Raw genomic sequence first — 27,624 nt, forward strand, 5'->3', positions numbered from 1 at the left:
ACATTCTGTAAAGTAGTGGGTCAAAGGAAGGGCATCTAGTTATGGAAACCAAACCAAAAATGAAACTTATTAGTAAATGGTGACTATCTAGTTCATTTAGATTGGCAGTAATTCCCAGTAAGAACTGATTTGAAACTTGGCAAACTGTTCAACCCATGACAGCATGGAAAATTGATATAAAATGATGATGGTATATTTAAGAACTGGAGTAATGTAATGCTTACAGTTTCTGCTCCAAGAAGCAGGGCACTCAGTGCTGAATAGTTGTACAACTTCTTATGGCTTCTTTGGGGCCATTTAAATGAAACGTATGTTTATTGCTGAAATATCAAAATACATGCAGTTGGTTACATGCTGAACTATATAATACAGTAGGAGGGTGAAAAAGCCTGCTCTCAGACTAAGATCTGTTTTTTTTTTTACATGTTTCAGTCATTTGATTGTGGCTATGCTGGAGCACTGCCTTTAGTTGAACAAATCAAACCCAGGACTTGTTTTTGTTAAACATAGTACTTATTCTATCAGTTTATTTTGTTGAACTGCCAAGTTTCAGGGACATAAACACACCGATGTTGGTTGTCAAGCAATGGTGGTGGGGACAAACACAGACACAAAGCCTCAAACACATAAATATATGTGTGTATATATATATATATATATATATATATATATACACACACACACATGAAGGACTTCTTTCAGTTTCCATCTATCAAATCCACTCACAAGGCTTTGGTTGGCCCAAGGCTATAGTAGGTGACACTTGTTCAAGGAGCCACGCAGTGGGACTGAACATGGAACCATGTGGTTGGGAAGAAAGCTTCTGACTACACAGCAGTCCCTGCGCCTATGTATATATGTTTCTAAACCATAATAAATGTACACGCACATGTATATACCTGTATGGAGTAACTACAGTCTCCACATATCTGCACACTTGTATCATCAAACCTGCACACGTTTAGAGACATATAGGTCCAGGGATATGTATTTATATATGTATCTACAAACACATTTGTGTATAGATGCACACATACATAGATATACAGATGTTCATATACATATGTATTCATACAGCTACATAATAAATACACATGTATACATGCTTAGAGATATACATACAAGTATACATAAATACACATATTTGCACATGTATAAATTAAACACTTGGACATATGGACATACCATTTGATTAACTCAGGCATATATAAAAGTATGGGGACACACATACACTAATGGATATATGTAAAAGAAAGTCCCACCTATATATATAATCATCATCATCATCATTTAACGTCCATTTTCCATGCTGGCATGGGTTAGATGGTTTGATTGAAAACTGGTAAATTTAGGAGCTGCACCAGGTTCCAATCTGATTTAGCATGGTTTTTATGGCTGTATCCCTTACTACCCACTAAAAGACCTTTATTTGTCTTATGATGACTTTTGTATAGATAAGATAAAGATAATTTAGCCGAAATTAAGAAACTAAGTCAAGTCTATATATATAGTTTTGTTATTTCCTTAATTTATGTTAAATTATCTCAATCTCATATGCACAAAGGCCATCACAAAACACACACACAAAGTAAAGCTTTTCTTGGGATGATAAATATATGTATGTATGTATATATATATATATATAGTTGGTGGCTTATCTACATTTGTCTATAAGTTTATCAGTATCTCCATACTGTTACATCTGAGTTGATCTAGTTGTGTGAATGTCCAGCTGTCTAATTTATATATTTGTACCCATATGTGTCCTGAAATGGACTGGTGTCCCATTCACAGGGGAAAGTTGTGATTTGGTCCCATAAAAGTATGTATGTATATATATAACATATTTTTGTACCTCTACGTATGTCACTATACATGTATGCAGGTGTAAGGACACGTGTATATATGTGGGTGTCTGTTTTCATTTCTTGGTATGTATATATACAGGTGTGTGCATTTATTCTGGTTTTACCCTTTAGCATTTAAACCAGCCACATCCATCCCAAATATTCTACCTACTTTAAATGTTCAAACCAGCCAAATCCAGTCTCTCACACCTTCCCTACAATGTCATTCTAAAAATATGCAGTCTTGTCATTGAAATCTCATAGCTATGAGACAATGCATGATGAACTTAAAACAATGTGAATAGAAAAGCATTACATTTGACAGAATAATCTGAGTGCTAAAGGGTTAAAATATATTTATATCTGTGTGGGGTTTATCACCCTCAAACTGTATTATGTATAGCTTTGCACATAATCAACTCTATGTATTTAAATGCTTTCGGCAATCAGCATATATCACCACCACTTCCCCTCCCTTCCCTCTTCTCTTTAGTTAAAAAAAATTGCACATTTCACTCACTACGACATTCCCTCCCTCTCCTTTCAACTAATCATGTGGAAGTATTACGGACAGGCTAAGTAATGGAGTGACAAGTAAAATTATTATAAGATATTATACTCTGTACTCACTTGGTGCTTTTACCCTAAGGCAACATATATTGAGTTCTAACTGCTTATTAGTATCACTATGCCTAAGTGAAATCATATCTATCTATCTGTCCATGCATCCACCCATCCAACTGTCTGTTTGTCCTGCTGTCTGTCTGTCTGTCTGACCCTACCTACCTACACATACACACATCCCTAACTTTTCATTACTAACTGCCAATTTTTTTGCAATTGCTGATAGGTTTCAATAAACTTTGAAATTTATTAAAACTATCTTAAGGAGGTTTAGCAAAAGAAACTCACTTAGAATAATGACGGCAGGCTTAAGAGCCCAAAGTCAGCGTGCAGGAAGTGTATTAGAACAGGTGGTAGTAATGTCGTGAAGGCTGCTATTAGTTTTAACAGCAATAGCAATAATCTCATTTTATGTGTTAACATCAACCTTTAACTAACCTTTTTAATCTCTGGTCATTGTCGTTGATTATGACAGTCTTTGTTTGCACATACTCATGTTTCTTTGATTATATCGATTTGACTAGATTAGCTGATGATATTCTTTAATTGACTTGCACTGTTTGTACTAGCTTCTGTGTGTGTATGTGTGTATGTGTGTGTATAATATATATATATATATATATATATATATATATAATGATTATAACCTGCAAAACATGTAATGCATAAATAGTTGGATAAAAGGACAAAAATCACTAGCCATTCCTTTACCCAATTCTTTATCCCAGTTGACTGGATGTCTCCATGTGGTTGTTCAATGTGCTAGAAATATCAACCTATTTTTTTTCTTAAAATCATTTTTAAATATGGAAGTTTATGCTAGGTAATGTAATCTTAGATACACTTTGCCTAAATAAAAGATGTGATGGTCTCAGATGGAACACTTTTGATGATGGATCTGCTTGATTAATAATGACTTAGGATAGGCTTAAACAACAACAAAGGAGGACACATTGCATAATGTATTCTGAGCTACCCTGTCTGAATAAAAGGCAGGATGGTCATAGCTGGAACACATTTGGTCATAAGTCTGCTTGAACAGGACTGACATCTAGATTTAAACAAAGATGACAAAAACAGACACACTGGATGATGTGCTTCAGGATACACTATGACTGAATGAAGCATGGGATTGTCTTGGAATGCATTGACCAATAGGCTGGTTGGTCAGGGATGTCCTATAACCAAATAGTTATATCAACAACAACAACAGCATATATTACATGTCACAGGTAAAGGAGGTAAATTAAAGTCTGAAAAATGTTGATCACTGACTGCATACTCAACTAATGTGTAAGAAGTTTGTTGGAAGAAACTTGCCTCTCAACACCTGGTAGGTCATGCACCCCAGTGAAGGGGTCTTGTCTTGTGAGCTACTATGCAACCTTGCTTGTGCTAGTAACATGGAAAGCACCCAGAGCACTTTGTAAACATGCCATTATAGACTTTGGAGCTTGGTACAGCCTTCTGACCTGTTGGATGCTGTCAAAGAATCCAAATTATGCCAGCATGAAATATGGATGTTGAGTGATGATGGCCAAAATTGTGATATAAAAACATTTGAGAAAGTTTTTCATTTCAGATTTTGTTCTCATGGTTATCTTGTTTCTCCTATATTCTTGTTTTTATGTAGTTACATTCTACTTGATCCTTAATATGCAGTTACATTGTACTTGATCCTTAATGCAGTTACATTCTACTTGACCCTTAATCCTCACTAAGATGTTCTGTTTTGTTCTGCTCATTAGATACAAACACAAGAGTACTAAGTGTAAGTTATTTGATGTATTGTTGATGAAAGAAAAATGCCTTTGCCAATCTTTTACATAAGCAAATTTTAAACTGTAGCCTTAAGCAAGGCACTTTTAAATGTTAAGTGCATTGTGTATCAGTTTCTTTTCATACAAGAAATCGTAGGTATAGTTCCTCAATAATTGACTGTTTTCACCTCAGTAGAAAGCCATTAAACTGTGGAAATCAGAAAATTTTTTTATTTATTATGAATTGGCTTAAGATTGTATGTGTGTGTGTCTGTGTTAGTTATATGGAGTAGCTGAATAAAATTTACTTTGTTACTTGTAAAGGAATTATGTTAGAATAGGAGTGGTCAGTCTTTTTTCTTTTTAAACAAATTCTTTGAAAATAGTATTAAAATTGGGGTCAAGCTTAATACATTCACACATACATACAATACAAAATTGGTTTGTAGGATAGAAACAGTTAATGTGAGAATAGAAGTATATGTGAGTATAGAAAACAAAAGACAGAAAAGGAGTGTAATTCAGATCAAGAAGTGACTTTTCAGGTAAAACAGTATCAGTGGATGGTATCAGAGAGGGGAGAATGAGTGATGCAGCTAACAGAAAGCTGAGATAGATTTGCATGTTTGTGTACACACACACAGACACAGAGTATTATATGTGCGTGTATATATATATATGCTCGCACACACACACACACGCACATATATATGAAAATCTTTAGTGTGAATCTGATATTCCTTTATTTCATCTGTTACACACGTTTCTGTGTTTGATAATCAATGACGGCAAATTATTTATGCTCCTTATAAATCACATAATTTGCCATCATCAAATATTGATTACAGAAACATATGTAACAGATGAAACAAGAATACCATTTCCATGCTTTGTTCTCTAGTAACAGATGTGTTCTTTATATTACACTAGCAGTATAACCCGGCTTTGCCCGGGGTTAAGTTAGGATTATTAAGCTAATCAAGTTCTTTATTTCAAACCGAAGTAAGTAACATTGACATCAAATTTGGGCAAAATCTGTTGAAATTGGTTTATATACCGTAAATCTTTGAGTATAGTCTGCCCTTGAGTATAATACGCAAGGGATTTTTAGGGGGCTGTACTTCTGTAAAACCTAAACCTTGTGTATAATACGCACCCCTTCTCTAACTTGAGTTGTGCATAATTAAGCCAGCAGCACCTAGTTGAACAAACATTTCCACGCATGCGTAATACAATAATGGTGGTGTTCTTAACTGTTATATGGGAATGTAAATATGTTTGCAAATTGTTTTTGTTACATGTTATTCTGTGTTCTGAATACTTTTATTTTAATAAATGTTGCTTACTGCAAGTTATGTATGATCACTTTATAACTTCATTGCTTTCAGGCTTAGCTTAAGGTATTTTCGCGCCCGACATCACAAAATGCTCTGACTAAACATTGCTGGACAGCAAATAGAGACTCGGACATTACTTAGAAAATATTTTTCATTTTTAACCTCGTATATAGTATGCACTAGGGATATTGACCTTTAAATTTTGGGAAAAAATGCGGATTATACTTGAGGATTCATGGTATATATATATATATATATATATATATATATATATGGGCAACACATACACACATGTACATATGTACACCTATTGCATACATGTTTTTTATACGGATACATATTCATGTGTGTGTGTGTGTGTGTTGCCCGTATATCACAAAATACTTTTTACCTCAATGGAAAAAAAAAACAAAAGTCTTAACAAAAACTTACTTGTCACTAGAAGGGGACTTAACTCCTGTTTGCAAACAGTGGTGATTTCTCCGACTTGAAAATTGTTAAAAGTTTTGGTTGAAAATTCATTTTTACTGCTATTCGCTGATGCCTCTGGGAAAAATAAATTGACGAAAATACAGCTAGGGTCATAACGAATGTCCTCCTAAATTTGGAGTGACATGCGTGCTAATTTGTGGACGTGCATAAATTACATTTACGTACACGCACACACACACACAGACACATCCTGTCTTTTACATATACAGATAATAGCCCCTATACTGGTTGCAGAGAACACTATTGGGTCATGCAGCAGAGGGAGCTTAATGCGAATACATTATTAAGAGCTGCAACCAATACAGTAATTTTACTGTGCACCTAGCACATCTATTACCTCATATATCTCTCTATATATAAATGGCAAAACGTCTGTCTGTGTCCTTTATACAAATCCACAATTTTTCAGTTAGAGGGCTCGCACTTTCTATGGTCATTCAAAACCATCCAAGGGTGGTCGTGTACATCTTTACATTTTCCCAGTCACCCCACAAAGCCATTAAAAAATCAATAGAAGTGATTTTTTTGTGAATTTTCTATCCCAAACCGAATCAAAATGCTCGAAACTTGATACACCAATTGAATGCCAGCTAGCTGTATGTGTGCATGCACGCAGCTGTATATGCATGCACTAGCACTATGACCCGGCAACGCCGGGTCATAGTGCTAGTTGTGCATAAGCAAATATGCAAATGCTATGTTTGTGTGCAGCTATCGTTATAAGTCATCCGTAAGCACTTACTTGGGAGCAAAAAAAGGTAAAAATACAACAGATGAGACACAATCCCCCATATTATTCACTTTATATTGAAACATTCCTCTATTTTTCTGTCCTAGGTTACCTTGATTATAATGTCTTATATTGTTTAGAACCTTATGCATTAATTTATAGTTATGTGTGTAATTCCCTTTACTCATTTATTGATTTCAGTCCAGTCATAGGACTGTGGCTATATTACACCCAGAACCACACGAATAGCTTAGGAGTGAAATTTAGAATTTCTCGGTTTTCTTTGAATCAATTTTGATAAAACTTTTCCCAGCTGGTTTGCACGCTATGGCAACACCATTGTTATGTTTTCATTATTCTGTGTAGCATCCTTTCTTTTTTATTTCAGATTCTTCAGTTTTGTAGTGAGCCATGCTAATAGCTTTAGAATGAAAATAGCCCATCTAGACATTTTTTTTTCCAGAAAATGAAGGGTGATGATACATATTAAGCATACATTGTGTATATATTTGACAGAAAACCATAATAATGAATTATTTAGCCACATGAGCACCATTTCGATGGATAACTTCAAAAACCTTATTAGTCACGGAATCTGTCAATTTCTTGATAGTAGCAGGTTGGGCTACCTCTGCTGCAGGTTTGATGGTTGCTCATAAGACGTCTTTCAACGTAAATTGGTGTCCACTGGTATAAACGTCTTGTTTAATGATGGACCAAAGATTTTTGATAGGGTTGAGATCCAGAGATATTAGCGGCAACACCATCAATCTTTCACCTTGTATGCTGTAAGACCCTAGGAATGTTTGGGTGGTCCTAGCAGAGTGGAAGGGAGCATTGTCATGCATGAATACAAGATTCCTTTGAAGTGACAGCAGTATGTCATCGAGCCAGGGATCCAAGACCTTCATCAGGAAACTGCAGTAGGCAGCTGCGGTCACTTTAACCCCTTCAGGCACCCTGACTGGACCAACAAGTCTGTCCCCAATGATAACAGCCCACAACATGACTCCTCCACCCTGTCATAAACATCGGTGGCATTCATCTACAAAATAGACTCAATCATTTGCCCAACTGTCAGGTTCATCAAGGGCTGCCCTCGTTTCGTCAGTAAACAGAACACAACTCATGTCTAACATCATGTATTTTTGGGCCCATTGAAACCCCAAACCCCTGTGAGGAGGCAGTTTCAGGGATTCTCATATGGAAACAATGGTCCAGAGGATGTGATTTCTGGTGGTTTTTGGTGCATGAGGGAAGTACAGAGATGGTGAAAATGGCTTTGCCTGTTTGTTCAGGTTTCCCACGTAACTTGCAGCCAATATTTCTTAAATCTCTAGCTGTCACAGCCTTGGAAGTCCCACAATTGGATTGTTGTCAATCATCATCATCATCATCATTTAACGTCCGCTTTCCATGCTAGCATGGGTTGGACGGTTCAACTGGGATCTGGGGAGCCCGAAGGCTGCACCAGGCCAGTCAGATCTGGCAGTGTTTCTACAGCTGGATGCCCTTCCTAACGCCAACCACTCCGAGAGTGTAGTGGGTGATTTTATGTGCCACCGACACAGGTGCCAGACGAGGCTGGCGAACGGCCACGCTCGGATGGTGTTTTTTATGTGCCACCGACACAGCATGCTCGGATGGTGTTTTGTTATGTGCCACCGACACAGCACGCTCGGATGGTGTTTTTTATGTGCCACCAATATCATTATGGTTCTCTGTTAAATATATACTCAATGTATGCTTAATATGTATCATTATTATTTCTGAAAAAAATGCCAAAAGCTGAAGAATCTGGAATAAAAAAAAAGAACGTTACACAGAATAATGAAACCATAACAATGGTGTTGCTGTAGTGTGCAAACCAGCTGGGAAAAGTTTTACCAAAATCAATTCACAGAAAACTGAGAATTCCTAAATTTCACTCCTAAGCTATTAGCATAGTTCTGGGTGTAGTGGCAATATATTCAAGAGTCTTTTTAGTTTGTTAACTGTATTTATTTACATTCCTATAGAGATGTAAATACTGCGTTTTTGCCCTACTAAACATATATATAGACATGTGCTCACACATCCACATATACTTAACACACACACACACATCTATATCCATTTAATGTTGACTGTTGGAAAGAATACTTAATACTATAGTAGAGATTTGAAATTAATATTTTTTATTTTGGCTAAGTCATTTTCTTGCTTCTCAGAGTTTCATCTTTGGGTAAGCAGGATCTTAAGGCAAGTTATGACTTCAGGAAGCTATATACATTTAGTTTTGTTGAGGTTATAATTAACCACCCTGATACTGGTGGCATGATATTGTGCATTTAGCACTTTCTGTAAAGTGGTTACTGTTGAGGAAAGCATCTAGTTGTAGAAATCATGACAAAAATGGAACATACAAGTGAGATGTGGTTCTCTGACCTATCTATGAAGGCAATAACTGCAGATAAGAATTGACTTGGACCCTGATGACGTATCCAACCCATGCCAATATGGGAAAGTGATGTAAAGTAATTCTGATAATATATGTGAATTTATGTAACTGGGCATTTGGAGTATTTAGAAGGCAACTTGCAAATCTAAACTGTGATGTTTTGAGTGCTATTTTCTTTTTATGCATGCATGCGCACGCACACACACACACATCAATGTGTGTGTGTGTGTATATATATACATATACACCTTTTCAGTTGATTGTGACATGCAGTTGTATTGGACCCAATGTTTTTCAATGGTAACAATATCTAGGGTTGCTGTTCCTCACATGAATATTATGAGTGTTGAGGTTTACATTCTCATCTTTCTTTAAAATACAAGCAGCTCTAAGAATTTTGATTTGAGATTCTCAGACCATAGTCCCTGGATTACAACAGTGTCAGCAAATTAACCCTTTAGTATTTAAACAGGCCACATCCAGCCCAAATATGCTTCTTGTTTTATGCTCTAACTAGTCAGATTTAACCTGTCACACCTACCCTTCAATGCCATTCTACACATATACAATCTCATCATCAAAACTTTATAGCTACAAAATAAAGCATGATTAATTATAAACAATGTCAATGAAAAAGAATTACATTTGACAAAATAATCTGAATATGAAAGTACTAACACATATGCACACATGCATACAAGTGTGTGGATAAATGGAAGAAGGTGATACTCAACACATGTGATAGGAGTTACATATATTTTTTGATAGCAGTTTAACTCAGCTCCATGTGACTTATGGGTATGTAGGGCAATCCCATCTCATCAAACTCTTCCGGTTTCTGCTTAGATAGATTTGTTCTAATAAAATAGGATTGGTTTGACCAAAACCTTTTAAGGCAGTGTTCCAGTATGACTGCAGCAATGAACATGACTTAGCATTTTATAACATGTCTGGTGCCTTCATGCAGTCCCCAGGCTCTGCCCAGGATTGTGTGAAAATGTTTTGTTCATAGACATTTTTTGAGTCATTTTCATTGTATGAAACTATTAGTAGCTCATAAAAATACATACTGTGTTTGTCAATTAATATTTATCTCTCACTAGATGGAGTACTCTCTTTGTTGATCTTACCTTCAAGAAACATTATGCTCTCTCTCTCTCTCTCTCTCTCTCTCTCTCTCTATATATATATATATATATATATATAGAGGCGCAGGAGTGGCTGTGTGGTAAGTAGCTTGCTAACCAACCACATTGTTCCGGGTTCAGTCCCACTGTGTGGCATCTTGGGCAAGTGTCTTCTGCTATAGCCCCGGGCCAACCAATGCCTTATGAGTGGATTTGGTAGACGGAAACTGAAAGAAGCCTGTCGTATATATGTATATATATATATATATATATATATATATATACATGTGTGTGTGTGTATGTGTTTGTGTGTCTGTGTTTGTTCCCCTAGCATTGCTTGACAACCGATGCTGGTGTGTTTATGTCCCCGTCACTTAGCGATTCGGCAAAAGAGACCGATAGAATAAGTACTGGGCTTACAAAGAATAAGTCCCAGGGTCGATTTGCTCGGCTAAAGGCGGTACTCCAGCATGGCTGCAGTCAAACGACTGAAACAAGTAAAAGAGTAAAGAGTATATATATATATATATAAGGATGGAGTTAGGAGTGTGTATGTGTAAACATATGCATACATTTATACACACAAGCAAATTATACATCTAATTGTGGATCCATATTTATAATTTGAGAACTCTCTCTATGCTTATGAATAGATAAATATATTTAAACGAAAGTGAAATGATATCTTTTCTTTATCTTTTAGGAAACAAGATTATTAAAAATTGTAAACACAAATCTCTTTCTCTCTCTGTATACTGCCTCTCTCTCACATACATGTACACACATACAGTATATATGTAGTATATATATATATATTGGATTATTAGTCTAGGTGTCATGATTATATTTATAGAGTAGATGTAAGTTGTTTTAGTCTAATATGCAAAACAATTGTCCTGTTTCATTTTAACTTGTCACATACATGTAACATATAGCAGTACAGGCATTCAACTACTACTACTACTCAACCGTTAGTTTAATTTTTTATCTATTTTTTCTTTAATTTCTGAATTCCGTTCGGTGGTGTCACGTGAAACTATTTACATTCAGTTTTTCGTATTTATGTAAAAACAACATACAACATAAAAACTATCAGTTGAAAGTAAATAAGAAATCGACACTGTTCTACCATACGCAGAAGGAGGAAACTAATAAGAATTTCAAGTTTGTGCTTTGGTAGGAGGAAATACTCTGTCTTTTTTTTCTTCTGTTGTTTAAGGTCTTTTGTATGGAATTTCTGATGCCTTGTTGTGTTCTATTTTTTTCACTTTACATATTTTTCATATGTGCAGGAGGGATTATAATTATACCTATTTTCAGAGAGATTTGCACTAACTTTTGGTCATTGTCATCATCATCATCATCATCACTACTGCCCCCCCCCCACTTCCTTTAACAAAGGAAGGTAAATCTTTCTCTGCTTTGTAGCTATGGCAAACAAGGCTATGTGGGGGACCCGTCTGAAAGGTTTGAAGACAGACACTTTCCCATCTAGCCAAGCTCTCATCAGTTTCTTCAAATAACATTTGAGGAGGAAGGTGAAGGTAAAGTGGGAGGTGTTTATCAGAAGATGGTTGACAGTGGTAAGATTGGTGAGACTAAATGAACCCACACTGTGTATGCTTTTCTAAGTAGGAGGAAAGAAACTGGAAGATGGCACTTCCCATGCCTTGGGAATCACAGAGTAATCTTGGACTTCTGCATGGGGTTTACCTTGAATTACCCTAAATGGACTACCACACTATTGGAGATTCTATTTATTGATTTTTTTTTTATATTTCTCTAAACTTCTATTTATATATCCTTGTTATATCCTTTAATATTGTAGTGTTTTCCTTTGATCAGTGTTAGAACCCCCACCTGTTTTGTGTTTTATCTTGTCCTTTGATATTGTCCTCCAAGTCTTGGCCCCTTGTGGCAAGTAAAAGAAATTTTTATAACAATGATATTAATTTCAAATTTTGGCATATCGTCAGCAGTTTTGTGGGAGGAAGTAAGCCGGTTACATTGCCCCCACTGGTACTTATTTTATCACCCCTGAAAAGATGAAAGACAAAGTTGACCTTGGTGGAATTCGAACTCAGTATGTGAAGATGGATGAAATGCTGCTAAACATTTTGCCTGGCATGCTAATGATTCTGCCACCTCACTGCCTTTTATTATAATAATAATAATAATGTAGATTGATAAAATTGTTAGAATATCAGATAAAATGCTGTATGGTGTTCCAATTTTTTATGTTCTGGGTTTGAATCCCATTAAAGTCAACTATGCCATTCATCCTTCTGGGGTTGATGAATTACCAATCAAGTACCGGAGTTAATGTAATTAACTAAACTCTACCCCTCAAAATTGCTGGCCTTGTGTCTAAATTAGAAACATTTATTATTACCTAAACATTTCAATCCAACGGTTCGTTTGTGTAATCAGTTTTGGCAAATTTGAAAGTTTACTGTTACACACACACACGCTGACACAGCTTCTCTCTGTCTCTCTCTTTCACACAAAGACATACATATAACAGTAGCTTCTCTATTATGTCTGTATTCTCTGTCATTTTATTTGCCTGTTTCTCTGTGTGATATTTTAAAATCTCTGACATGTTTGTGGATATATGAAATAAACTATTTCTAAATAGTCAAGTCATAAGGATCTATACAGAACTCTTGTTTCATGGTTTGTAATAATATCACAGACAACATTCTCAAAAGGTATGATGTTTATTTCCACCAGTAAAGTATACCAAACAGATGGCATAAATTGTTCTAATCAGAGTGACACAAGAAAATAATAGTTGATATGACCTGAAGGTTTTATGAGCTTTAGCTATTTCACTTCTGTCCTAGCTTTCTGCAGCAGTGATGTGTTTTAGTAAACCTGTATTGCAATAAATCTGAGAACTTTTCTGTAGCGTATTAACATTGATTTACACATTTTAAGACAACTAAGATAACTATATTTGTTTAGTCCTAATGGAAAACAGTTATAGTGCAAATGGAAAGTAGTTCTAGTGCTAATAGAAAACATCCATTAAATTTACAGCTTTTTACTGGTGGTAGGAAAAAGCCCCTCCAAAAAATAGTTAATGCAAGTGCCTCTTTTGTATATTAGAAGGGTATTTGTAATTTCAGGCTCTCCCAATATTTTAACAAGTCTATGCTTGAACTGGACATTTGTCTTGGACTTAAATTCCATTTGTAATTAGCTACAGCTGTTGTTGTTTAGCAACAGGACAGCCCTGCTCAGACAGTCTTCTGATTAAAGGAACTCCATCTGTGACCATCCCATCTTTTTATCAGACTGTGTATCTATGTATATCCAATGTATATTTCTTATAAGACAATAGAATATAAAGGAGAGTTAGCTGTTATTTCTAGTAAGTTGAGTGACTACTTGGAAACCTTCTTCCTTTTTTTTTTTTATTATATTTACTGTTAGTTGTTATTGTTATATTTGTTTTAGTTATTACTTAACCCACCAGATCAATCTTGATTGATTGAACAGCCCTATAATCAGAGCTGTTCCAGCTGTGGCCAGTGACCATCCTACCTTTTTTTAATTTATTTTAAAAATTTTACACAAGTGTGTTTTTTAATTATATGTAGGCACAGACATGGCTGTGTTTCAAGAAGCTTGCTTCCTAACCACATGGTTCCGGGTTCAGTCCCACTGTGTGGCACCTTGAGCAAATGTCTTCTGTAGCCTTAGGCCAACCAAAGCCTTGTGAGTGGATTTGGTAGATGGAAACTGAAAGAAGCTTGTTGTATATATGTGTGGTGTGTGTGTGTGTAAATTTTATATATATATATGTATGTATGTATGTATGTATGTGTGTGTGTGTATAAATTTTATATATATATATCATTCATCATGATAGATCGCTAGTCACTACTCATTCTTTATTTTTTCTCTTTATTTTCTCTCCTTGTTTCTTTCCGTGTTCCTTTCTGTGGAAGAGCGTAGAGTCAAAATGTTAAAGACTTTTCACTTCTCGAGCATTAAACTAATACATCTGTTTGTTGTCTATACCACATGTCTTTGTCTTTTGGGTTTTTTTTTTGTGAATTCTCCTTATGTATGTATGTGTGTGTGTGTGTGTGTATGTGAGATCTGATCAATAAGTATCCGTACTGTTGCCATAGTAACGAAGCTAAAGCACACAGAGTGAAGCTGCTTGGCAAAGATTGACCTTGAACTGTGCTGTGCTGTGTATGAAGTTTAATGGTTCTGGCTCACTTCTGCTGTTTACAGCAGTGCTTGGAAGGAATGTGTGTAGCTTGTGATTGTCACATTGACCATGACAGAGAAAGTTTTAATGGTAATATCTGCTCAGAGGCCTACACAAAGTTGCAGAAAGTGTATGAGCCACACACAAATGTACTAGTGGTTCAGATATTTCCAAGATGGCCAAAAAAATGTCAATATTGATGAACGTTCTGGGAGCCCTGCAACCAGCAGAACTGAGAAAAACCTCACAGATGTGTGTGCAGTTGTAAGGGGAAATTGTCAAATCACCATCCGTAAGTTATCAGAGGATGTGCAGATTAGTTATGGTTCAGTTCAGTCCATTATCACTGAAGATTTGGGTATGAGACGCTTGTCTGCCAAGTTTGTGCCAAAACTGCTTTCAGCTGACCAAAAAGATACTTGGGTTTCAGTTGCAGTATATGTCCTTGATTGTGTTGAGAATGATGGAAACTTTCTGAAAAATTTGCGACAGCCTCTGAGCAGGTATTGCCAAGTTTTTGTCAAAATATGATGTAGATTCTCTGCTCAACTTTCTCTCTCATGGTCAAAGCAATGATCAAATGCTACACGCCTCCCTTCGAATTACTGCTGTACAGAAGTGAGCTAGAACATTAAAACTTAGTGTGCATGCACAGCAGAGTTCAAGGTCAATCTGTGCCAAGCAGCTTCTCTCTGCATGCTTTAGTTTCATTACTATGGCAACAGTCCGGATAATTATTGAACAGACCACATATATATATGTGTGTGTGTGTGTGTGTATCTTTGTGCCTGTGTTAGTACCCCTGTCACTGCTTGACAACCAGTGTTGGTATATTTACGTCCCCTTAACTTAGCAGTTTGGCAAAAGAGACCCATAGAATAAGAACCAGGCTCAAAAAAAATTAAGTCCTGAGGTCAATTTGACTAAAACCCTTCAAGGCGGTGCTCCAGCGTGGTCGCAGTCAAATGACTTAAACAAGTAAAAAGATAAACGGATAATTCTAGAACCTCACTATTATAATAATGAAATTATTGTATACAGTGCTCAGGTGCACCACAACTTGTCAGAAAGTGTGTATAAAGTATATGCAGTAATGTAGAAATGTCTGGAAAGTGAACATGCTTGTGTGTGTATGGAGGGGAGAAAATCAGGTGTAGTGTTGGCGAATCTCAGGAAGCATGGAAGTCTTGAAGGATGCAGTGCTCCGACAACTAACAACCGATGCCGGCAGTTTGTTCCACGCTTCAATGAGTTCATCCTTTTTAAGATGGTAGGTTGTGATTTAAATGAGATTTTGCTGCTATTTCTAACAGGATGAGTGACTGCGTAGAATGTTTTACAGTTTGAAATTAATTACAGTTTATAATGACCCAGTTTGTGAAGGTTTGCTAATTAATGTCCTGAAAGTTTAATATCCATTCCTTATTAAGTGACCTGTATTTGTGAACATGACTGCCTAGGTTATTGAACTTATGAACCTGTATTTCTTGGAGAGTTTCAATATTATTTCTCTAGTATGCTGTACAAAATAGAAAGTCTTCTGAGTTCAATTCTAGCTTTAACATTTATATGATGCACACATCTGCTCTGATGCACAAACATGCTCACACACTCACATAAACATGTATATATATGCATGCAACACATTCAAAAGAAATTTGATGCTAGTAGTCCAGATGATTATGATGATGAATACATGATTCATTTTTGTCTATTATCATTATTATTAAAGGCAGCGAGCTGGCAGAGTCGTTAGTGTGCTGGATGAAATGCTTAGCGATATTTTGTCTGCTGCTATGTTCTGTGTTCAAGTTCCGCTGTGGCTGACTTTACCTTTCATCCTTGTGTGGTCGATAAAATAAGTACCAGTTGAACATTGGGGGTTGATGTAATTGACTTAATCCCTCCTCCAAAATAGCTGTCCCTTTGAAACCATTCTTCTTCTTATTATTATTATTAAGGTGGCGAGCTGGCAGAATCATTAGTGCGTTGGACTTTACCTTTCATCCTTTCAGGGTCAATAAAATAAGTACCTGTTGAACAACTGGGGTTGATGTAATTGACTCATCCCCTCCCACAAAATTGCTACCCTTGTAGCAAAATCTGAAGCCATTATTATTATTGTTATTATTATCATCGTCATCATCATTATTATTATAAAAGCAGCAAGCTGGCAGAATTGTTAGCATGCTGAGTAAAATGCTTAGCGACATTTCATGTCTTTATTAGGTGAGTTCAAATGCCGCTGGGATCAATTTTTGCATTTCATCCTTTCAGTGTTGGTAAAATAAGTACCAGTTGAACACTGGGGTCAGTCTAATTGAATTATCCCCTCACCTGAAACTGTTGGCCTTGAGCTAAAATTTCAAATCATCATCGTCTTCTTCATCATCATAATCATCATCATTATCATTAAATTAGCGAGCTGGTGGAATTGTTAGTATGTCGGGCAAAATGCTTAGCAGCATTTTGTCTGTTTTCATGTTCTGAGTTAAAATTCTGCCAAGGTCACCTTTGCCTTTCATCCTTTCAAAGTCGATGAAATAAGTACTTGTTACACACTGGGGTTGATGTTATCAACTTATCCCCACCCCACAAATTTCAGGCCTTGTGTCTATAGTAGAAAGTATTATTACTATTATTATTATTATTATTATTATTTTGAATTCAATAGTATTTCCTCCATCCAAGCGCACAGACTAATGGTCTGAGAGAGAGCTGACAGTTGGGGCAAAAATTGTGTGTGTGTGGGGGGGTGAGAGGTGTGTGGCTGGGTGAAAAATCTGAGAAAATGTTGTTCCATAAAATAAATGAAGTCACTGTCATGTGACTGATACAATATACTCAATGGAATCATGTGATGAGGAAAGCTCATCTTATTTCAGCTGTTTGTACACACCTACTACAAGCAGCAGGAGCAGCAGTGGCGACAGACAGTCACAGACTATTATTGTTAACACTACTTTGCCACTGGCAATCATATTACTAATATTTTCTGTACCACCACCCCCACCATTCCCACTAACACAATTATCACCATTATCAGTTTCAAAACATTCCTTTATCTTCACCATTGTCATTACCACCAACATTATCATTGTATGCAACAGTAACAAGGCAACACTTGTTAATGACCATATAAGGAGACACTGACATTTCAAAGAAGGTGCATCTACATAGCTTCCCAAGTTATGAGAAACATCAGTCATAATTTCATATCTATCTTAAAAATAATGGAATACACATTGGATAATGTGGTCCTAGATAACACTGTAGGAAAAATAAGATGGGATGGTCATAGCTGGTATGCTTCTTATCATAGGTCTTTTTTATCAGGTTTGACTTTGGGCTAAATAGCAACAGCTTTGCTACCACCAGATATAATCACTAATCTTAACAAAAAAAAAAAAAAAAAAATTTACAATGGTATGATACCTTCCTAAATCTTTCAGGTGTGGTAAGAAGTTTGTTTCCCAACCACCTGGTTCTAGTTTCAGTTCCACTGCATGGTATTTTGGGCAAGTGTCTTGTAGTGTAGCCTTGGCTGACTAAAGCTTTGTGAGTGGATTAGGTACTCAAAACTGAAAGAAGCCTGTCTTTTGTGCGTGTGATAAAAGATAAATGCCAGGCCTCACACACTCTGATCTTCTAGCGCTACCACATGCAAAAAACATATGTATAAGGCAGTGAATTGACCATGTCATTACAATGCATTGCAATAGGTATTCAAGCTCTTTATTTTCTGAGTTCAAATCCAACTGAGCTCAGCTTTACTTTTTATCAGTTCAGTATTGATAAATAAAATACCCAAAAATGCCATAAATATAAATATAGGCACAGGAGTGGTTGTGTGGTTAGAAGTTTGCTTCCCAATCATGTGTGTGGCATCTTGGGCAAGTGTTTTCTACTATAGCCTCAGGCTGACCAAAGCCTTGTGAGTGGATTTGGTAGACGGAAACTGAAAGAAGCCCGTCATATATATATATATATATATATATATATATTTGTGTGTCTGTATTTGTCCCCTCAACATGACTCTGATGTTGGTGTGTTTATGTCCCCGTAACTTAGCTGTTTGGCAAAAGAGACTGAGAGAATAAGTACTAGACTTACAAAGAGTAAGAATTGGGATTGATTTGTTCAACTAAAGGTGGTGCTCCAGCATGGTTGCTGTCAAATGACTGAAGCAAGTAAAAGAATAAAATACCAAAAATCTAGAGTGGTGGATTGTGCACCATCTGTTTCAACCTTAGGCATTTGAAGTTCAAATTTATCACATGTCATGAGGAAGGTGAGAAATGGAGCCTTTGAGATCCAATAAGAATGATGATAGGCTATTGATATCTGTAAGCTGTACCCCTCAGTAATGAACAATCAGTGTGTGTGTGTGTGTGTGTGTGTACAGTTGAATGTTTATAAAATGAAACATCATTGTAGTTATGTTTGCTTCCTATACTGGCATTGGATTGCATCTGATTTCTTTGCCTAAGAAACAGTTTACAATGCTATTACTGTGCCTGAGTCATTGGGTATGACCACCTTCCTTTGTATTACCTGATTAACTGTTTGGGTGTCTAGTGTATATCCTACTTCATTTGATATTTTGAGCATCTCAGAAAGTATTCCTCATAGGCTAGCAGCTTTCTGTACCTTCATATCTTTAATTGCCCTATCTACCATACAACTGTCAACTTCAATTGCCGATCCCGCTGTTAGGTCAGTGAGGAAGATCCTGTTTATTCCAGTCCTCCTCCTCTTGTGTGTTAAACTGCTGTCAGCACCGAGACAAAGGTGCATCTATCATTCTAGATATACTTCTTTCTAATGACTGCTAGTTTTGTCAGCCATACTGTCTTCTAATCCAGAACACCTCTCTCTCTCTCTCACTCTCTCTCTCACACACATATATATATTTGAGAGAGATAAAGATAGGTAGATAGTTAGATAAACACACATGCATACCCAAGTATATATACATTGTGTGTGTGTGTTTGTGCATGTATATATATACATATATAAACTACTATTCAAAACTATAAAGTCACATATTTTTAAAAGTTATTTAGAAATTTAGCTCCGTATTTAAGTGGACTAATATATATATTGTAAATAGTTTTGAAGAGCAGTTTATATTTGTGGCTAAAACTGCAGGTGGAGGATTGGATTCCACAGTTATTACAGGAGTTATCTTCAGACTTCTTTACAGGTGCTTTTTATAGCCTGCAAGTGTGATGAAGGGTGCATGCACATGCACAGGAAAGAGTTTCTTTTTCCAATGAGATACATACATATTGGTGTATAATTATTATTATTTGATTCATTGTTTTTCTGTGGTTTTTTACTGGCATTGGTTTCTGTTGACTTTTAAATGAATTGTTTGTTTTATTTATAAATCCTGACAATGTAGATTTATCTTTTGTTAATTTCTGTATTAAATATTTGAAATGAATATTTGTACTAAGTACATTTTCCCTTTTTTACATTTCCAGGTGTTGCTAGCTGAAGAGAAAGCAGTTATTCGTTACAGTCCCACTGAAGTATCCCCACTTGATGTTGTTGAAAAGATTTGTCAACTTGGCTTCATGGCACGAGTTAAACAAGTAAACCCTGCTATAGCATTGGAAACAAAAGATTCTGAACAAACTTTAGATTTTCTCTTTCAAAAACCATTAACTGTATCAGAAAAGCAGAATGCTGAAAGCAAGCTGCTTAGTATTTATGGAGTGAACTCTGTTGAATTTTCAAAAGACAAAGACTTAACTGTATATTGTCAAAATTCAAAAATTAGTGGACTTCAAATTTCAGAAGCTTTAGAAGCTATTGGGATTGAGGTTAACATGAAAAAAATGAATCAAACACAAAGCTTTATATCTGAAACTATTGTTCAAATTGAAGGCATGACTTGCCAGTCATGCGTTCGCACAATTGAATCTGAACTCTCTAAATTCCCAGGTGTAGATTTTATTTCAGTATCTTTGGAAGAAAAACGTGCTATTATTCGATATGACCAGAAGGTTACTAATCCACAGGCCCTTCGCAACAAAATTGATGACATGGGCTTTGAAGCAGCTTTAACTGAAAGTGATTCTTCTGATGTAGATTTTGATGAAATTGCCAAGCGCAATGTCCCAGCAGAAAATATGTGTATTATCAATATTAAAGGAATGTCTTGTAGTTCCTGTGTTACAATCATCGAAAACACAATATCAGAGAAAGCAGGCATCAATAAAATAACTGTGTCACTAGAGAACAATAATGCTCTAGTGAAATATAATCCTGAGAAGTTTAGTCCAGAATCAATTGCTGAAGCTATAAGTGATATGGGGTTTGAGGCCGAGGTCTCCAAGGGAGATAATCCAGCTGCCTTTAATCTGATTGCCACTGTTGTAATAAATATTAAAGGAATGACATGCAAATCATGTCAGAGCACAATCCAAATGAAAATCTCAGAACACTCTTCAGTGAAAAGCATTGCTGTTTCACTGAAGGATAACAACGCTGTGATTGAGTACTATCCTGATACAACATCTCCTTCTGAACTCTGCAATGCCATTGATGATATGGGTTTTGAAGCAAGTGTAGCAGGTACGTATCAACAATTTGGATGAATTCTTTAGTTTATTACCTGTCTATATTTTTGTGCATTGAAAAAAAGAAAAGCAATTATCAACTTTGTCATAATCCTTCACATGAGATAATCTTTTTTTTAATAACTTCATTATTATCATTCACATCTAGCTGAATGCTGCATTTTGTATAATATACTAAATTTCCACATATTTGTCTTTTAGTGTTCAAGGTCTATAAACCCCTTTTTAATGATAGGGGGAAATAAATTAGTGAACTGTTGTCTTTGCACCAAATGTTGAAATTAAAGAAATTGAAGGCAAAAACTGTGAATGTTAAGGCTAATTTATTTGAATTTGATTCATTGGTTTATTGTTTAAACAATGAGTATTTTGACATTCTGCTTTCATTGATACAAATTTGATGGGGAGTAAATCTTAAATGATAAAATGGGTAGCATAAATTTTTTTTCTAGGAAAGAGGAACATATCTAACTGTCTGAAAGAATTCAACCCTAAGTCATTTCAAACTGACTGACTGGTGACATTGACCCTAGTACACTGTTAGCCACAAGCTTAAAAACTCTTCTTAATTACATTGCAATTTCAGCTAAAACTACTTTTACATGCATATGAATGATACTGGATAGAGAAGGTAAAATGATTCAGCATTGTTTTACTAAGTTTTGTTTAAGACATCACTTTGATGTATCACTATTTATTTATAAAAAACAAAAAGATCAAAACAATAATTTTACTATCCAAACATGAAATTCTTTATTTCAAAATTTAATTTAAAACAAATAACAGTGTGGTTTTGTCAGAAATAATCCAGAAAGGGTTAAGCATTTAGCTTGCATCCTTCTGCTAATAACTACTAGAGCTATTCCTTATTTTCCTACTTGGTTGATAGCTGACCACATAATAATAAGCTCAAGAATTATTTTGTCATTAACCATGCTACCTGCCAACTAATTGCTTTTATAGCAACACATTGCAAACAGAGAGTACACCATGATAGCAAACAATATAAGACAGGAACATGCAAGTAGTGTGTTCTCCGAAAGACAAGACCACTTACTCTGCCTGCCTGAACGAGTGTGTGTGGCTACTGTCAGGTGAAGAAAAACAGGTGTTTCTGTCACTTCAAACTTCATTGGTCAGTTGTTTAATCTGAGGTTACTGCTGACTGAATGGATCACACACACGTGTGTGTGAAAAAAAAATTCATACAGTAACAAAATCACCTTTTCTTCAGGTGGAATATATCTAATTTGGAAATTTGAATTAGTTTGTATGCTTTGGGAGAGATCTGAATATTAATGCTTTTGGCAGTGTTCTTCAGAGAAAACCCTTTCTTTCTGTGAAAAGGGTATTTCCTGAAATATTAATGTTCCTGTCACCCCAACAACATGCAAACTATTTAAATTTGGGAACTTGATTAACTGCTATTTGTTGATACATATCATTTCTCATTTCCTTGAATCTTGATTTTTATTTATGGTAGATCTAGAACTACACTATTTGATATATACTTTTTCCCACCTTGTGGTTTGAAGGAGATTTAGTTACTATTTCTAGCATCATCATTATTCAGTAATATAGAGGAGAATGAAAGAATAGATGTCACTTCCACTTTGCAGTTTACTAGGTTGTAGTAAGAAGACACTATTCAGTTGTTAAAATAGGAATTACTACAGGAATTTATCAAGTTTGTTCAAATTCATTCGACTTCTCAATTTTAAAGGCAGCAATAAGTGTTTATAGTAACAATTCTTCTGTCATTGCATGGTACTTATTGTTTTCTGAAATTTTTTTAAGTTCAAAGGGAATGAATGTTTTTCCTTGTATATTGTTGGTAATATTCCCAGCTGGCATAGTACCTTTCCCTCTAACTAGGCAAAGTGACATAATGTAAAATTCTGCTGTCTTAGGTATAGTGCAGTACCCTTAAAATGGGTTGAAACTAAAAACTGAAGACTGTTGTATTTAAGTCCCAGCTCAAACCTGATCAGATGGATCCATAATCAAAGGAATTCTAACTTCGACCATCATATTACTTTTATTAAGAATATCTTGGACTACGTTAACTAAAATGTTCTTCCCAAATGTTATTTTTCATCCTCAGACCAGCCTTAGACAAGAGACCTATGATCATCAATATTGCATCTCACCCTTTGGTAAACAAGAATAATGCACACTTAAACCCCTTAAAACAGTTACAGGTGTTGCACCTTGCCATCATGAATGATCTCTTTTGATGATGTCACGTCCTCAACATAGCAAAACCTGCATTACAAAGACTGATCTTCATCACAGAGCCAGAAAATATTTTAGTTTTCAACAATTACCAACACTGTTGAATACTCAAGTGAAACCCACAATGGATAACAATTCCTGTATCTGGAATGGTGATGCTGCTAGACACAGATCTCATTGGCTGCAATCCAAAACAATTCCTTGCAACTAATTGATGTGAAGTTATTCACTAACTCATTTCAGTTTCTGGTTCACAAACATACTGTCTACTCAGTCTGTCTTTTTTAATGCCTTTACAGTGACTTCTAATCCTCAGGGCAGGATAGTCCTATTCCCATTCTAGATAGGCCAGTCCAACTCACTCATTTCTCCTTCTCTTATCATCTTCAGCCCATCCTGGATACTTCACTAAATGCTTCACCAACTCCTTCTTCTTCTAAAATTCCCACTTTGCCTATATTTCTCTTACAGTCATCTCTTTCTAATTGTTCAAGAGGAATTTCAACCATATCTGGTGGACTTCCTCTTCCACTTGAATTCACTTGGTATTTTTTTTATTCAATAGTCATTCTTCATACACATCACATGCCTGTACTAACTTTTGTCTTCTTTCTAGCACAATATGCTTAATTTCCTTTTATATCTAGTTTTCAACATTTTTTTTCATGCACACTAACATTACACATCCAGGATAGCATGCTCACTTCTTGTCTTTCTGCATATCCTTTGCATTCAGTGCTCATGTCTTGTTACCTTGTATTTTTGCACTTTATATACAGGTATCATACAATTTACCCTTCACTTGGAGAGTGACTCCCTTTGTAGTCCACAAATGTCATAACATCTTGAACTTTTTTCTATCCCATTCTTCACCTAGCTATTATACTTTCATAACACTTTCTTTCACTTTGGCAATATGCTGTGCTTGAAAAGAAGACCCATCAAGCCAAGTGAAATTGTAGTTGTGGCAGATACTGGTGTCACACAACTGGCACTGATGCCGGTGACACACAAAACACCCATTACACTCTCAAAGTGATTGGCATTAGGAAGGGCCTCCAGCCATAGAAACCATGCCAAAGCAGACTGGCATTTGGTACAGCCCCTCAGCTTACCAGCCTTGGTCAAACCATCCAACCCATGCCAACATTGACAATGGACGTTAAATGATGATGATCTCTTTCTTTCACTGTCATTTAGGTCAACTAAAGGGAGTTTTTTTGAGCATTTGAATGAATTTGTTTTTTCCAGGGTGCTTTTTCTAATAACTGCTCTTGTGCATTTATTACATACATAGTCTTCTCTCTTGACCTGCCTGTGACTCTACTGCATCTCTTCTGTACTCATACTTTACATTAGATTCATTGTTGCTTAATTCTTTTTTTGCTTATTGAGTATGGTCACTTCCTGTCTTCCTATTAACTGAAACATTTGCTGTGTTTACTTTAAAACCTCTTCATTGTAGGCTTTACTTCAATGTTTGGAATTTCTTTACTTTTGCAACAGATTTAGCTATGAGAAGTTGGATATTAGCATTCAGATCCAGAAGTTCTTACAGATAGCCTGTATTGAACTTCTATGACCTGGAGAAGTATAATATACAAGAGAGGTTGTGAACCAGGCTCTGATAGGCACTTATCTGCATGTTAAACACCTTACTGATTTTATTGCGCAACTACCTAGAAAGCATTAATCTATATCTAATTTTCTTCATGACCACCAGTCTTCAGAGCATGAATACGCAGACAGAGACCTTTTCTGAATCAGTGACTGTCATACCAACTAAGCTAAATTTCTTCCTAATTAGTTTCCTTCTCCTCATGCACAATGCTTGTCTCATGCTTTTACAACCTACCCAAGCAGTGACCTGAATAATGATGATAATAATAATAATAATAACAACAACAACAATGAAAAATACCTAAGGAATGAGAACCCAGGTTTGAAATTTCCGCAAGACACCTGATGAAGGCTGGAGAGTATATCAGCCGAAACGTTGTGTTAATAACAAACAAGATGAGGACAAATATCCATCAAATGTAAATAATGTAAACAATCTATCCAATCATGTTTTCTCCCCCTCTCCCCTTCCATCTCTTCCCCCCCTCCATCTCTTCTCCCCCTCTCCCACCCTCTCTTACCCTGTATACTATATTATTATTATTATTATTATTATTATTATTATCATTTAGCCTGCTGGGCAAAATGCTTAGCAGTATTTCATCTCTTTGTATTACTTTTAGAGCTTGGACGTCTATATGATGCCTCTGCATTTGCTCTTTCTGGAACATCTTTGCCTATGTAATAGTTGATGATACTGTTACGTCCATCATTGAGACTGACTCCTTGTATTACCTGATTGACTTTGCAAGGGATTAGGACTGGTTCCCGACCTTTTCACTACTAAGGACTCCTTGTATTTAAATGAGTTTTTCCACAGACCCCTTTTAATATGCTTATCCTTATGTATATGTGTGTGTGTGTGTGTGTATATACACACAAAATTTTGAATTTAGTTCACGGACCCTCAGTACTACCTTTGCGGATCACAGTTTGGGAACCACTGGGTTAGGACATCTACTTCACTAGATATTCTCATCATCTCAGCAACATTCCCTCATAGTGTGGCTGCTTTTTGACTCTTCATATCCATTTCAGTTGTTTAACTCTTAATTCGGTATCTGTTGCCTTTATTGCTTCTGTCTGGAGTAATCCTTGTTTTCCATGTGCATTCTTCTCATTTTCCCATACTTCTCCTTTGCATGAGTAAGAATAAGTGCACCACCATCAATAAATACACACTTCTTACTCATATAATGTCCTTATTTGTACAAACTTACTGCTTTCCAATCCCATCTGATCCTGTTATCATAGAAGGTTGATAAAGTTCTTACCTTTCGTTTTTCTCTTTGCAAAGTTTATCCAACATATAGCTGGAATGTTGTTGTATCTACAATTCTGATTTGTGGTCTGCAACATCTCTTCTCACAGTAACTCCTTGTTTTCCTTATTATTCTCTCCTTCCTGAAATACACGTCTTTGAACCTGTATCTGACTGAAAATTCTTTCATTACTTGTGTACACTAAAATGGCTACCTCTTCAACATATCAGCTAAAAAATGAGATTCTAAATGGTTGTTTGACCTTCTAGAAATAGCAGTCAAATCTCTCTTAAATCAATCTCTGCTGTCTTAAAAAAGGAGTCATAAAATTATGTTTGTTCCTTGAGCCACGCTTGGCTCATTAGGGCCGGTTTCCTGGTTTCCTTGGTGTGTAGGTTCCCCACCTGGACGGGACACCGGTCTGTTGCAGGTGAGCTTCAAGATGCAGGAGGAGTGAGAGAAAGTTGTGGCGAAAGAGTCAGAAGTTCGCCATTACCTTCTGCTGGAGCCGCTTGTTCATAAACACACAATCGTCCGGTCTGAGATTTGAACCCTCGACCGCAAGTCTGCTGCTCTAACCACTAGGCCATGTGCCTCCACATAAAATTATGTGGTCCTGTATAGATTATGAACTAAAACAAAAGGACCCTCTCCACAAAAAAAAAAAAAAATCCAAAAATACACATGCTCACTTTTCTTCATAAATCTGCCTGACCAGGGCTGACCTGTGGCTAAACAAAAGCAATAACATCAGTTAATACCTTTGGTGTCCAGTCACTTGTTTTTGCCTTATATTCCTGCTAAATTCCAACTGAAACAAAAGATCAATACTCTGAATGTTTTAGTGGTAGCCTTATATCTATATCAGATATCTTCATCATAAGTATTATTATAATTTTTTTGTTTCTTTATTTCAGAAGAGAAAAATAGAAATAGCATGGTTAAAAGCCCTGAGACAAATGTTGCTATTGATGTTGGCAGCTCGATTGTTCATTTCAGTAGCAACGATGATGCACTTGAAAATATAGAATATGAAAAATGCTTCTTTGTTGTCACTGGAATGACATGTGCATCTTGTGTTGCTCTCATCGAAAACAACATTTCCAAAGTTGAGGGTAAGTGTTATATTTTTCTAGTTTTACATCCAAATTTTTCATGCTGATATAAGTGGCATGAACTTTAGAAATTCATTATTACTATTATTATTAAGGTGGCGAGCTGGCAGAATTGTTAGCATGCTGGGCAAAATGCTTAGCAGTATTTTGCCTGTCTTTATGTTCTAAGTTCAAATTCCACCAAGGCTGACTTTGCCTCTCATCCTTTTGGGGTTGA

The 27,624-nt window shown here is 36.0% G+C and overlaps 1 protein-coding gene across 4 annotated transcripts in view; it reads left to right on the plus strand.

Moving 5' to 3' along the window:
• LOC115211782 (copper-transporting ATPase 1) overlaps positions 1 to 27,624 on the plus strand; it is a 173,728-nt gene that overhangs the window by 100,757 nt on the left and 45,347 nt on the right. For 3 of the 4 annotated variants that reach the window (XM_029780460.2, XM_029780461.2, XM_036503444.1), the window contains 2 exons: positions 20,075 to 21,170; positions 27,210 to 27,407. In XM_029780460.2, the coding sequence (XP_029636320.1) occupies positions 20,075 to 21,170; positions 27,210 to 27,407 (1,294 nt within the window). Of the gene's footprint in view, positions 1 to 11,388; positions 11,534 to 20,074; positions 21,171 to 27,209; positions 27,408 to 27,624 lie in introns of those variants that run through there. The other variant, XM_029780464.2, reaches the window with a different exon arrangement.

Source organism: Octopus sinensis, linkage group LG5 (assembly GCF_006345805.1).
Source record: "Octopus sinensis linkage group LG5, ASM634580v1, whole genome shotgun sequence".
In the NCBI taxonomy this organism is placed as follows: Eukaryota; Metazoa; Mollusca; class Cephalopoda; order Octopoda; family Octopodidae; genus Octopus; species Octopus sinensis.